Raw genomic sequence first — 13,754 nt, 5'->3', positions numbered from 1 at the left:
AAAAGAGGGGCCACCATCTGATGCCCTTGATTTGATCAGCTATTGTGTTATTTAGAAGCAACTAGCTTACAGAACAATGGAATGGCCAACTGATGACTCAGTTACGGTGACAGCCGAGAAGAGTATCTGGTGAGGTTGGGGTGCTGCCTGGCAGAGTACAATATGGGTTTTAACGCAACAATTAAGCATGATAATACTTTTGGAGCTACAGTACATACCAAGAGGTATTTGTGGGGGTGGCAGTTGACACCCACTAATGCTCGCTTTCTCTCCCAAAAGAGTTTGCTTCCTGTCTCTGAAGTTCTATTCCCTGGGAGATTCAGCATCTCGGGAGGAATGTTTCCACCAGACAACACAGAAATGATACCACTATTTCAGACATTTCAGGAGCCTCGTGAACCCAGCTAGAGGAGTCAGGAACCACTGTGGGCTGTGCCGGTGATGGCCATCGGTGGGGAATGGACTTGCTACAAGCAGATGAGGACGGAGAGGGGCAGGCGTGGGCTGCTGCACCATCAGGATGCTTCTGATTGCCTGTGACAGAAAGCTCACTCCGCTGAGCCTTGCCAAAAGCAGGAGCTTGTTGGAAAGCATACTGAACGGCAGGGAAGTTGGTAGGCTCCAGGAAACAGGGACTGGAATGTGACCAAGACTTTCTCTGTTTTTTCGTCTTTGCTTCAGTGTGTCAGCGTCATTTTCTCCTACTACAGATTGACTTCCTTCACTTGGCAGGGGATCGGATTGTGCTGCAGCCGTAGGCCCACATCTCTACTTTCATTTCAAAACGTCCCAGAGGAAAACTCAACTGGCACGAGGTTCTTATTCCTCGGCTTTTCACCCATCACTAACCCATCTGGCTCATGTGATTAAAGCAGGGAGGGCCAGAGCCAGAAGAATGGGGTGGGGAGGCCATTCTGGGCAGGCCCCCCAGTTGTTGGTGTTAAACGGACCATCCATCCACTCCTCTGACCCACAGCAACCTTCTGTACAATGGGACGAACCACTGTCCAGTCCAGCGCCCTCCTCAGAATCGTTATGCTCGCGCCCACCATTGCAGTCAACTCCATTTCATTGAGGATAGCCTGTTTTTTTGTTGACCTTCTACTTTACCAAGCACAATGGCCTTCTCCAGACACTGGTCCCTCCTGATAACTTGTCCAACGTGCCTGAGAAGAGGTCTTCCAAGATCAGACCTGCTTTTTCTTCTGGCGGTCCACTACATACTCAATATTCCTTACCAACACCACAATTCAAAGGCATCCGTTCTTCACACTTCCTTCTTCATGGCCCAGCGTTCCCCTGGACATGAAACAGTTGAGAATACCCTGGCTGGAGTCAAGTGCACGTTAGTGCTCTCGGTAACATCTGTGCTAAGAGGTCTTTTGCAGCAGATTTGCCCAATACAATATGCCATTTGGTTTCTTGGGTGCTGTGTTCATTGTGGATCCAAGTAAAGTGAGATCCCTGGCAATTTCAATCTTTTCTCTAGTTGTCATGATGCTTATTGGCCTTATTGGTCTACTTGTAGAGGTTTTGTTTTTTTTTTAATGCTGAGGCAAAATCCACATGGAAGTCTTTGGTCTTCATCAGGAAGTGATGCAAGTCTTCGCTTTCAGCAAGCAATGTCGTGTCATCTGCATATCGCAGAGGGTTGATGAATCCTCCTCTACTACCAGTTCTGAATTCTCCTTCACACTGACCAGCTTCCTGGATGGTTTCCAGACTAAGTGTGGTGAAAGGATATGATGCCTGACACACCCAGATGATGCCTGACACACATATATGATGACTGACACCCCATTTCTTAGTTTTACTCCACACAGGATACCTTTGATCTGTTTCTAACAAACAGAAAGCCTGCCTTTTTGTCTACGTACAGGCTCTGCATAAGTACAAGAAAATAACTTCCATTCTTCACAGTGTTACCCATAATTTGTTCTAATCTACATCAGTGTTTCCCACAGTGGGTGACACCACGCCCTCGCGGGTGCAGAAGTGACCCCAAGGGGCTGCAGCAGCAGATACCTACACTTTGTCCTGGATAATGAGCTGCAGTACAAAAGCGATTAGTTGCTATGGGGTGCTAAGTAGTGTTTTTTACTTTTGTTTTTCTGAAAAGGGGGCTGTGATCTATATACTCAAATGTCTGCACAGTCAGTAAAATACAAACAAACATCTTTCTGGGAGTTTCTACTTTCATCCAAGATCTAGGTGATATCAGCAATTCCGTGTCCTTTTCCGAATCTGGCTTGAATTTCTAACAGTTTGCAGTTGATGAACTGCTGTTTCTTATTTTTAAAATATCTCCAACAAAATTTTACATGTGATATTAATGCTATTGTTCTGTAAAGCATGCATTCTGTTCTATCACTTTTCTTTGGAGTAAACCCAAATGCGGATTTTTTTCAGTTGGTTGGCCAGGTAGCTGTCTTTCAAATTTTTTGGCATGAACAAGTGAGCACTTCCACTGTTAAATGTTTGTTGAAACATCTCAATTGTTTTTCTAAATTCCTATAGCTTTATTTTGCATCCAATGCAAATTAGATTTCTTCCTTCAATGCCATAGTTTTGGATCATGTGGTTGAACATCAACTATTTCTTTTTGATACAGGACTTTGTGTATTCCTTCCACTCTCTTTTTTTTTCTTTTTTTAAAAAATGTTTTATTAGGGGCTCTTATCACAATCCATACATAATACATACATCAATTGTATAAAGCACATCTGTACATTCTTTGCCCTAATCATTTTCTTTTCTTTTCTTTTTTTACATTTTATTAGGGACTCATACAACTCTTTTTTTTATGTATAGTATTATTTTATTCTTTGGCATATTTCTCATTTGAGTTAATTTCTTTTTTTTTTAACAATTTATTGGGGCTCATACAATTCTTATCACAGTTCATACATATACATACATCAATTGTATAAAGCACATCCATACATTCCCTGCCCCAATCATTCTCAAAGCATTTGCTCTCCACTTAAATCCCTTGCATCAGGTGCTCTTTTTTTTCCCTCCCTCCCCGCTCCCCCCTCCCTCATGTGCCCTTGGTAATTTATACATAGTTATTTTGTCATATCTTGCCTCCCTTCCCCCCCTTCTCTGCCGTCCCTCTCCCAGGGAGGAGGTCACATGTGGATCCTTGTAATCAGTTCCCCCTTTCCAACCCACTCACCCTCCACTCTCCCAGCATCGCCCCTCACACCCTTGGTCCTGAAGGTACCATCCACCCTGGATTCCCTGTGCCTCTTGCCCTCATATGTACCAGTGTACAACCTCTGCCCTATCCAGCCCTGCAAGGTAGAATTCGGATCATGGTAGTTGGGGGGAGGAAGCATCCAGGATCTGGGGGAAAGCTGTGTTCTTCATCGGTACTACCTCGCACCCTGACTGACCCATCTCCTCTCCTAAACCCCTCTATGAGGGGATCTCCAGTGGCCGACACTTGAGCCTTGGGTCCCCACTCTGCACTTCCCCCTTCATTCAATATTGTGTATATATATATATATATATATATATATATATATATGGTATATATATACAATATGGTATATATACACATACATATATTCTTTTTTTTTGCATGATGCCTTATACCTGGTCCCTTGGGCACCTTGTGATCGCACTGGCTGGTGTGCTTCTTCCATGTGGGCTTTTTTGCTTCTGCGCTAGATGGCTGCTTGTTCACCTTCAAGCCTTTAGGACCCCAGATTAGGACCCCAGACACTATCTCTTTTGATAGCCGGGCACCATCGCTTTCTTCGCCACATTTGCTTATGCACCCATTTGTCTTCAGCGATCCTATCATGGAGGTGTGCAGCCAATGATATGATGATTTTTTGTTCTTTGATGCCTGATAACTGATCCCTTTGGGATCACTCGCTCAGTCAGGCTGGTGTGTTCTTCCATGTGGGCTTTGTTGCTTCTGAGCTAGATGGCTGCTTGTTTATCTTCAAGCCTTTAAGACCCCAGTCACTATCTCTTTTGATAGCCGGGCACCATCAGCTTTCTTCACCACATTTACTTGTTCACCCACTTTGGCTACAGCAGTTGTGTCGGGAGAGTGAGCATCATAGAGTGCCAATTTAATAAACAAAAGTATTCATGCATTGAGAGAGTGCTTGAGTAGAGGCCCAAGGTCCTTCAGCCACCTTAATACTAAACCTATAAATATAGACAATTAGATCTATTTCCCCATCCTCATATATATGTTTGCATGTACATGTCTTTGTCTAGACCTCCATGAATGCCCCTTGACTCCTAGCTGTTTCCTCCATCTCCCTTGACTTTCCTCCTGCCCCACCACCATGCTCCGTCCCCACCTGGGCTACAGCTATAGCTCTTCTCTACGCAACCTTACCCTTGATCGTTCCCCATCAGGCCTGCCACTCCCCCCTCACTACCATTTTGGGTCCCATGTTGTTCCCTTGTCCCTGTGTTTATTAACACCACTTCTTTGCCCTCCTCCCCCTCCTCCACCCGGATCTGTCTGTCCCCCCGGAACTGTCTGTCCCATTGTTTTTCCTCCAGATCGTTCATCCAGCCTGTCCTATTCAGACAGACCTGTCCTTCCACTCTCTTTTGATTCTTCTTGAATTGTTTAATATTTGGCCTTGGTGATAGATTGTTGCAAGAACAACAACCCCTTCATTGGAAATACCTTTTTTCAACAGTGTAGACAGCAACTATACATGTAGGCCTTGCCAGACTGAAAACCCAGGAACCAAAGTGAGCCAATTGGTGTAAAGAAATGATGGAGACGCTCGATATCATCCATCAGAGCAAGGCCAGAGTCTGATTGCAGAACGGACCATTAATTGCTCACGGGCTAGTTCAAATTGAAGGTGGAGAAAATCAAACGTGTCCAGGAGAGCTCATATATGACCTCCAGTATATCTCATCTGAACTTACTCATCATTCGACGAATAAACTTGATGCATGGAACACTAGTGACTGAGTCACGGGATGACATCAAGGATATGTGAAAAAAGACAAAAGGTTACTGAAAAGACAGGAAAGAAAGAAAATGCCAGAGTAGATGTCACAGAGACTCTAAGATCACTCTTGAATGTGGAGGAACTAGAGCAAGTGAGAGATGACAAAGGGAAAGAACTGTTGAACAGAAGATCTCAAAGGGCAGCTGGAGAAGACAAAACAAAGTATTATTGTGAAATGTGCAAAAACCTGGAGTCAGAAAACCAAAAGGAAAGAACACGACGTTTCTTGGCTGAAAGAATTAAAGCAAAGCTTCAAGCCTCGAGTTATAATTTTGAAGGATTCTATAAGCAAAATTTTGAATGACACAAGAAGCTTCAAAGGAAGATGAAAGGAGTACACAGCCCCAGCGACGAACGATGGTTATCCCCAGAGAACCCCAGAACAACTCTGCACCACAGGCTAACAGCTGTCGGGCGCGAGGCTCTGGGCCCCCACATACCTGATGCAAAGGGAGTCCAGCTAGGCCTGCGTGCCCTTGGGCGATGCCAACAACGAAGGTGCTAGGCTGTTAGCAGAAAGGCGGTTGGTTTAAGCTCACGCAGAAGCACGTGTGAAGAAAAGGCCCCTTGACGCGCTTCCAGAAAGCCCGCCCGTTCCATTTGACTTGGATCTACCCGTGGTCATCAGAAGTAATTGATTTGGGCACCTGGTTTAGTGAGGCCTCAGGATCTGGTACAGAAAAATGTTTTCCACTTCTATTTTCTTAGCTGGGAGAGATTCAAAGATTGTATTAACCTCTGGCTTTCCCTTTTATCTCCCCCCTGCCTCTCTTTTAAAAGATTTTTATTGTGAATTGGATGAAGACTTACAGGGCAAATCTGTTTTTCATGGAATAATTCATATACAATGTTTCATATCATTGATTGCAATCCCCACACAACAGCATCACTTATCCCTCCCTGTGTTTCCTGTGTCCATCCTTCCTTCTTCCCTAACTCTTCTCAATGTCATCCTTGGGTAAATGCTGCCCTTTTGATCACAAATGGTTGGTTCTTCTAAAGGAAATGTCCTACAATTGCTTGTGCTAACGACTGCGAAGCCCTTGACATGACTGAACCATTAAGTTGAATATGTGGATTATGAACCAACAGTTGTTTGGTTTGCTTTAATTCCAGTCTAGGCTACTCTGTCCTGTGTGATCGCTATGCTGAAGAACCACCCAGTGACACAGCCTCCCTAAAACTAGCCAGGCCCAGTGACACAGCCTCCCTAATACCAGCCAGGCTCTTTGGCTCTGTCATCGTTAGTTGCCAATCACTGAGCTTCAACTCGGCGGGAACACATCTTCTGTGCCATCTTTCCGGTTATTGGCATGTGTGAGTTCATTGCTGTTGTGTCCCCCATCTCATTTAGAGATCCTCTCGTTTTCCATGACCAAACATGCCTTTTCTAGCAATTTCTCTAAGGCCCTTTGAGTGCAAACTGGGCCTCTTGGCCCATGCATTTTCCTCAGAGAGGAAGCAGAATCCACGGGAGTTTGGAGCCATATGATGGATACCCTGTGCTTCCTCCTTACCTGGGCACAAGTGTCCCCTTCTTCCCGAAAGGGGGAAGCCATCCTTCCTTCTGAGGGACGATGGAGATCTGCTTGGAGAGCATATGCCCCAAGACCTGTCCCGGCGTGAATTTTCTCTTAGAACAAAGCTCTCATGAAATGTTTTTGAATCAAGTACAAAATTAATGTCGATTCTAATTGTGACAAGTGCAGTGAGGAAAGAAACACAGTGCCCTAAGAGGATAGAAAGGCGGGCGACCCAGTGCAGCAGGTGATTCCTGCGCACAGCGACCCTGCAGGGTCTCCGAGTCGACGTTTTCTCGGGCATGCAGCCGCGCCTTGTCCAGCGGAGCACCTGGTGTGTTCTGACAGCTCTTAGGCATCGTGGCCCTAGGACAAATCTGCTTCACCGTCAGGGCTCTTAGAGAGGAAAAGGCTTCTTTCGGAAGAGCTCTGAAATGGGAGGTGGGGGGGAGTTTAAGGCGGAGGCCTAAGGAAGGCAGGCCCCGCCACGGCAAAGGGGCACCGGTGGGCGCACCGAGGCGCGTCTGCCAGGAAGATGTGCCCTGAGCCGCGGAGCCACGGAAAGACTTTACGACGCAGGCTCGGGTTTTCCTTGGGAAAGATCGCCGCGTCTGCAGAGAGGTGGAACGGCGGAGGGGCCGGGATGGGAGGCGATCCCAGCGGATCTGGAAAGGAAGCCCGGGGCGGGGGAGACGGTGCCCGCCGGGGGCTGCAGCGCGCAGCTCCGCGGCGAACGGAACGCGCCCACGTGGGCCGCCGCCCCGCCCGCCGCGCTGACGCCGCCGACTCCGCAGCCGGGCCTGGGGCTGGGCTGCAACCGCTCACCCACCGCCCCCGGTCGGCCGGCCCGCGCCCACACGCCCCGGCCTGCCAGCCTCCCGCCCGCGGACCCGGGAGGGATCGGGCCCAGCTGCGCGGGCGGCCCCGCGAGCGGTGAGTCGGGGGCGGACTCAGCCGCGGGGGGAGGGGAGGGGAGGGGAGGGGGAGGGGCGGCCGCCGCCCTGCGCCTCCTTTGCGAGATTGGGTCTTCCGGGGGTGGCTTAGCTCCCTTTAGGGCGAGGCTAGGTAGGAGGGATCCTGCCGCGCCCCAGTCTTTACAGGGCACCCCCTACAGGGCAAATGGTGGATTAGCTGGGGCGAGGCCTGATCCGGAGGTATCTGGGCTCCAGAACCCGTGGTTCTTAACATCACCCTCATCTGCCTTCGGGGCCACGTTTAAGGGGGAAAAGTTTGAAGCTGGGAAGATCTCCAGCCACCTTGAAAAACTCTGCTTGGACGGATGAGCAATGGGGGTGGGTGCAGATTCCAAAAGAGTCATCCCTATCCCACCCCCAAGCCCCAACTAATACCTGGACCCAGTGCAGGGAGGGTGCCTGCGCCATCCAGAGTGCCCTCACGTCACTGATCCTCAGCCTTTCTAACCCCAGGAACCTCTTCGTGATTCAAGCCCTCCTTTAGGGAAGCAGGAATGGCGTGGCAAGCCATCTCTTCCAGGCCCCAGGGAGGAGCAGTCCTGTGCAGGGACACAGGATCATGACATCTCCCAGCAGCACTCACTCGCTTGCCCAGGATTCAGAGTCAGCGTTAGCCTCTTGCCCACAGGCGCTGTATTCTCTCCTGTTCTCTCTCAGGGAGTATGCACCAACACCTGGTCAGTGCCAGTCTGTGGCGGCTCCTGGGCTACAACTAGGTGCCAGTTGCTGCCTTGATTGAGCCTGACGCATGACCACCCACGTGTGTCAGAGTAGACCTGTGCTCCTTAGGGTTTTCATTGGCTGATTCGGGGGGGGGGGGGGGCGAATCGCCAGACCTTTCTGCCAAGCTGCCTCTGAGTAGACTTGAACCTCTAGCCTTTCAGCCAGCAGCTGAGTGCATTAACCATTTGCCCCACCTGGTGATGGAATGGAGACTGTAACCAGGAGCTTCCAGTATAATCTGGGAGCAAGATTTACAAGCTACTCTTACAAGATAAAGGAACCCGATGGCATAGTGCTTATGCATTGGGCTGCCACCCACAAGGTCAGCTGTTCAAAACCACCAGCCTTTCTGAGGGAGAAAGATGGAGCTTTCTACTCCTGTAGAGTTACAGTCTCAGGAACTCACAGGGGCAGTTCTACCCTGTCCTATGGGGTCTCTGAGTTAGCATCGACTCAGTGGCAGTGAGTGAGATTACAAGAAACAGAAGCTTTTGTTTTGTGTTTGGAAGTTGAATAGATGTATTGGCCACCAACCATGTGCCAGTGCCAGGAAACAAACGCGGAAGAAGGCCATGTGTACCAGGGCAATGGGGACGCAGGGGAAGGTGTAACTAAACTCGGGTGTGTTTGTCTATCCAGAGGAAGGGGGCAGACGCTGAGGAAGGCTTCAGCGAGGTAGGGATAGTAGAGCTGAATGTGGAAGTGCAAAGGGTTAGGGCTTGGGAAAGGGAGGAGAGGAAGGGGGATTGTCAGCCAAGGGAGCGGCTTGGTGGGGTGGGAAGTGGGCTGGATCTGACAGAGCTGTGTAGGCCGGATCATAATTTAGCAGGAGGTTAGGGAGGGCACAGAGAGCAGTAACAACTCCCACTTACATTTTCATAACTGTAAGCAAGGAGAGCAGTGACAAGGCCGGGCAGTAAGATGTGGTAAGACGTGGTCGGCATTGAGCCCAAGTGAATGTTGGGAAGCGGCTGTGCCTCCACACAGACAGAGTCACCGAGGAACAGTCCATAGAATGTGGTGGCTGATTAGGTAGGTGTAGGAAGGAGAGTGAGGGGTCCAGGGTGCTCCCAGGATTCTGGCTGGGGTGGCGGAATGGTGAGTGGAGCCTTTTGGCTGTGACCACTGAAGAGGGAGGCCCGGTTGGACGTGTAGAATCAATCTGTGGAGCCGGGGGATATCTAGGTTGCAGGGCTGGAGGACAGTTGAATCTGGGTGGAGACAGACCTGGGGTCACCAGTAGATGGCTACTTCTTGAAACAAGAACAGAGGATGGGGTTATCTGGGGAAGGTGCATATAAAATGAGAATGGAAGACCCTCCACCTCGGGGCTGGGGATACCAGTATGCCAAGGAAGGCCTGAGGGAAAACCCTGTGCAGAAGCACGAGAACAGTCAGGGTTTGTTGGGAAATAGATTGCCAGACCTTTCTTTCAAGGTGCTTGTGGGTAGACGTGAACCTCTAAGCTAGGGCATCACAATCACAAGGGGCCATGTGACCCGAGTCCGGAGAAAAGGACTAGGAGGAGTAACTTGATTCATACTTGCAGTGTTGCCCCTGCAGCAGGTTTGGCATGCCTTCGGGCACCCTGCCCTGCCCTCCTATGATTCCTTCTGCTTCCTCCTTAACAGGCCAGATGTTTGCCATCCAACCAGGGCTAGCTGAGGGGGGCCAGTTCCCGGAGGGCCCACCTCCTGGGATCTGCCAGCCCGAACTCCAACCAGACAGCAACTCCAACTTCATGGCAAGTGCCAAGGATGCCAATGAAAACTGGCACAAGATGCCAGCCAAGGTGGAAGCCATCCTGATGGGCAGCTCCCCTGAATCGCCCTCTGACAACCAGGCCTTCCACGTCCCTGGGCTCCCTGAGGAGGAGGTTCGCAGTCCCCCAGAAGGGGCAGAGATTCCCAGGGCTCAGTCTGAGAAGATGGGGGGTGTCAGCATGGCCTGCTCCCCGCTGGAGGACAACGGCTATGCCAGCAGCTCTCTGAGCATCGACAGCCTCAGCAGCAGCCCTGAGCCTGCCTGTGGGACCTCTGGAGATCCTGGCCCCTCAGGCCTTCTGCCCTCAGTGGCCCAGGCAGTGCAACAGCTGCAGGCTCAGGAGCGCTACAAAGAGCGAGAGAAGGAGAAGCACCACGTGCACTTGGTGATGTACCGTCGCCTGGCCCTGCTCCAGTGGATCCGAGGCCTGCAGCACCAATTGGTTGACCAGCAGGCCCGCCTCCAAGAGAGCTTTGACACCATCCTAGACAACCGCAAAGAGCTTATCCGCTGTCTCCAGCAGAGGGCAGCACCATCCCAGGACCAGGGCTAAGGTGTGCGTGAGCCTGTGCGTGTGTGAATTTGAAGGCATGTGTATGTGGTAGATACATGATTATTTCCTGGCATGCATGCAGGTGAGCATACTTGAGTATATAATGCTAGCATGTAGGTAGGTGTGCAGATGTAGGTATGGCTACTGTACATACAGGAAACAAACAAGTGAAGAGGTCTTGTGCCTTTCAAAATACCATATACTGTATGCATTACCTGAATGAAAATACAGTAGGCACCTGTGAACTAAGTGTGCAGTATGCACACACACACGCTAGCTTATATACAGACCCGTGTGTGTGTGTGTGTGTGTAAGAGTGAGTTTAAGTATGCAGGCTAAAGTTGGATATACTGAGTGCAGAAGGCCTGTGTGTAGGGGTGCAAGTGAAGGATGTATTAGGGCTGTGTGTGCCTGCAGGCAGGCTCATGAACAGGTGTGTACACATATATATCCAGTTACCTGGGAGGGACGGGGCTTCTGGGAGGAGTTTCCTGGCTCACCACAGCCTCTTTTTCTCCACAGAGCCCCACTTGCCCCTGGAGAAGAGAGCGAGCTAGCCCGCTGCCCACCTTCTAAGGGTTGTGCCACTCCTCCCTGCTCCCTCCTAGGATTTCCTGGGCCACCTCTCCTTCCCCCCCCCCCCCCTCCTGCTTCTCCTCACCTATCCCACTCTCTCTGCAAAGTCTGTTGTCTCTAATGGCAAGATTGTCAGTGGCTTTGGCCTGCCGTGGCAATTTGGCAGTGATTTGGTCAGGGCAGTTAGTGGAGAATTGGTATGGGGGAAACGGGGGTGCAGCAGAGAGAGGGGGGCATCGATAGAGACCATGATAGAGGGAGGGATCAAAGAAGGAGGCAGGTGACTGTCCCTCTGTAATTCTGCCTTTAGGCACGTCACGGGGAAGGTGCCAGTGGCAGACTCAGTAAACAACGGGAATTCTAAAATTCCAGTTTCCAAGTGAGCCAACCTCTTCACCACAGAAGGAACTATTGGAACCCATCTTGACTTTGAACTTGTGATGAAAAGGAATGTGTGTGTGTTTATGAGCGCACAAGTGATGGACTGAGTATTGAGAGGAGGAAAAACCCCTCCACCCTCACTGTGCCTCTCTGGCTGTAGCAACACTGACTGTCAAATTGATTGGGTCCCTTTGCCCTGAAATCTGACTATCTTGGCTGGGAGGAGCTAGCACTTGGCTTTCAGGGGACAGCAGAGCCTCTGGAAGCTTAGGGTGCTTCCTTCACTGCATGATGTTGACAAGACTCCAGCTAAGGCGCTGTGAGGTGGAATGAGGGTGAATTCCCAGGAGAACCAAGGACTTGGCCAGCTTTCTGTTTCACTTCTGGGAGCCAAGAGGATGCAAGATCTTGATGGATGAACTGAAAGGGACCCAAGGAAGGCTGATCCGAGGGATGGGAGGGAGACATTTCCGCTGGTAAAATGGGTGGCTCTCCGTGTCTAAGGGTTTCTGTCCCTGCTGGGCAGGGGAAAGGGGTGAGGAGTAAGTGAAGCATGGTGGGCTCCTGGGCTGTTGTCAAACTTCTGCATGACGAGTAAGAATCTGGCCTATGGTGCAATGCAGGGCAAATAAACTGGCAGAGCAACTGATGTCTCGAGGATGTGTTTCTTACTCCACCTGTCGTGTGGGGGCCACCAGTCCATTTCATCATCTGAGCTCCCTCTCTGAGCAAAGTCTAGAGAGGGGAGCTGGAGGGTGGGCACTGGAGGAATGCTATGGGTTGAAGTGTGTCTCCAATACTGTGTGTTGTAAAGCCGTACCTCTTTGTACCTCTGGTTCAATCCCCATATGGGAATGGGCTGTCTGTGTGCGCATTAATGAGGAAGGATTGGTATCGGCAGAAGATGGGGACAAGTAGACATGGGGAAGAAAGATGCTCAGCCACTTGTAGATCACCTCTGAGCCGAAGCTTCTCCTAAAGCCGAGAGAGACAAGCTTTTCTCTAGAACCTATGCCCAGGATTCAAACTTGTAGCCTCCCAAACTGTGAGAAAATAAACTTGTTGGGTAAAGCCACCACCCACTTGTATTTCTAAGACAGTTGCACTCGATAATGAAGACCGCAGCTGTCGGGCGTAGTAGGTCATGCTTTGGGCTGCTAACCACAAGGTCAAATCCAAATCACCAACCACCCATCATGAGTAAGTCTGAGGAACTCACAAGGGCAGTTCAACCAAAGCAGCAGTTCTCAACCTGTGGGTCGCGACTCCTTTGGTGGTCAGACAACCCTTTCACAGGGGTCGCCTGATTCATAACAGTCAGCAAAATTACAGTGATGTAGCAACGAAAATAATGCTTTTGTTTGGAGGGTCACTCCCACGTGAGGAGCTGTTTGAAAGGGTCGTGGCACGAGGAAGGTGAGAAGCGCTGCTCTAGAGAGTCATTGTGAGTCAGAGTCAAGTAGGTGGCAGTGAAAGAACAGAGATGCCTCAGCTGCCAGGAAGTTGTCTCCTACCCGTGGTGACACCACGTGCAGAACTATGCTCTGTAGGACTTTCACCAGCTGAGGTTTGGGAAGTAGATCACCAGGCCTTTCCTGTGAGGTGTCTTGAGTGGACTTGAACCACCCATCTTTCCATTAGTGAAGTGTGTTTACCACTTGCACTCCCAGGCACCCCAGGGGGAGAAAATAGGAAAGGATAATTTGGATTCTTGAGGGTTGCCACCCTGTCTGGCAGAGTGGAGTTGGCCTTCGCCCTGAAAGCTCCCTAAAGATGGAGAGCCCTGGTAGCACTGTGGAAGAGTCCCTGACCCAAGAGGGAGTGTCCACCCAAAGGCACCTTGGGCTTGAGGCAGGGGACATGGATGTGACATAACACATACCCCTCAACCCTGCCCTGGAGTCACCACTGCAAAGATAGAGTTTGGGTCCTCAGCTGGTTTAACACATTTATAGTTGCTACCATGTACACGACACAGACGTTCACTACTGCTGGTCTACGTTATGGCTTCTACTTTCCACTGCTCTTATAATTCATTTCTCAACAATTGTTTTTATAAAGAAGGTACCTTAGTTATCTACTGCTGCATAACACATTATCTGAAAACTCGGTAAAAACAATGCACATGTATTTGTGGGCCAGGAATCTGGGCCGGCCTCGCTCAGTCCTCTGTATCAGAGTCTCTCACGAGGCTGAAATCGAAGGGTCAGGTCAAGGTCTGGGCTATCATTTGATGGTAGCCTCCAGATCCCCCCAGTGGCTG

General features: G+C 50.0%; 1 protein-coding gene across 2 annotated transcripts; it reads left to right on the top strand.

Annotated features, from left to right (window-relative positions):
- The first annotated feature begins 7,043 nt into the window (after window positions 1-7,043).
- C1H1orf216 (chromosome 1 C1orf216 homolog) lies at window positions 7,044-12,137 on the top strand. 2 transcript variants are annotated; one of them, XM_075553824.1, is made up of 3 exons: window positions 7,044-7,453; window positions 9,849-10,535; window positions 11,057-12,137. In XM_075553824.1, exon 2 carries the CDS (start codon window positions 9,854-9,856, stop codon window positions 10,532-10,534), a length of 681 nt encoding a protein of 226 aa, XP_075409939.1. In that variant the 5' UTR covers window positions 7,044-7,453; window positions 9,849-9,853; the 3' UTR covers window position 10,535; window positions 11,057-12,137. The 2 variants fall into 2 exon arrangements, with proteins under 2 accessions (XP_075409939.1, XP_075409944.1); XM_075553829.1 differs by having other exon boundaries at window positions 7,049-7,453; window positions 9,849-12,137.
- Window positions 12,138-13,754: the final 1,617 nt, after the last annotated feature.

Source organism: Tenrec ecaudatus, chromosome 1, assembly GCF_050624435.1.
Source record: "Tenrec ecaudatus isolate mTenEca1 chromosome 1, mTenEca1.hap1, whole genome shotgun sequence".
Taxonomy (NCBI): Eukaryota; Metazoa; Chordata; class Mammalia; order Afrosoricida; family Tenrecidae; genus Tenrec; species Tenrec ecaudatus.
Note: the sequence above shows the minus strand (reverse complement) of the source record. Positions and strands in the feature narration are given on the sequence as shown.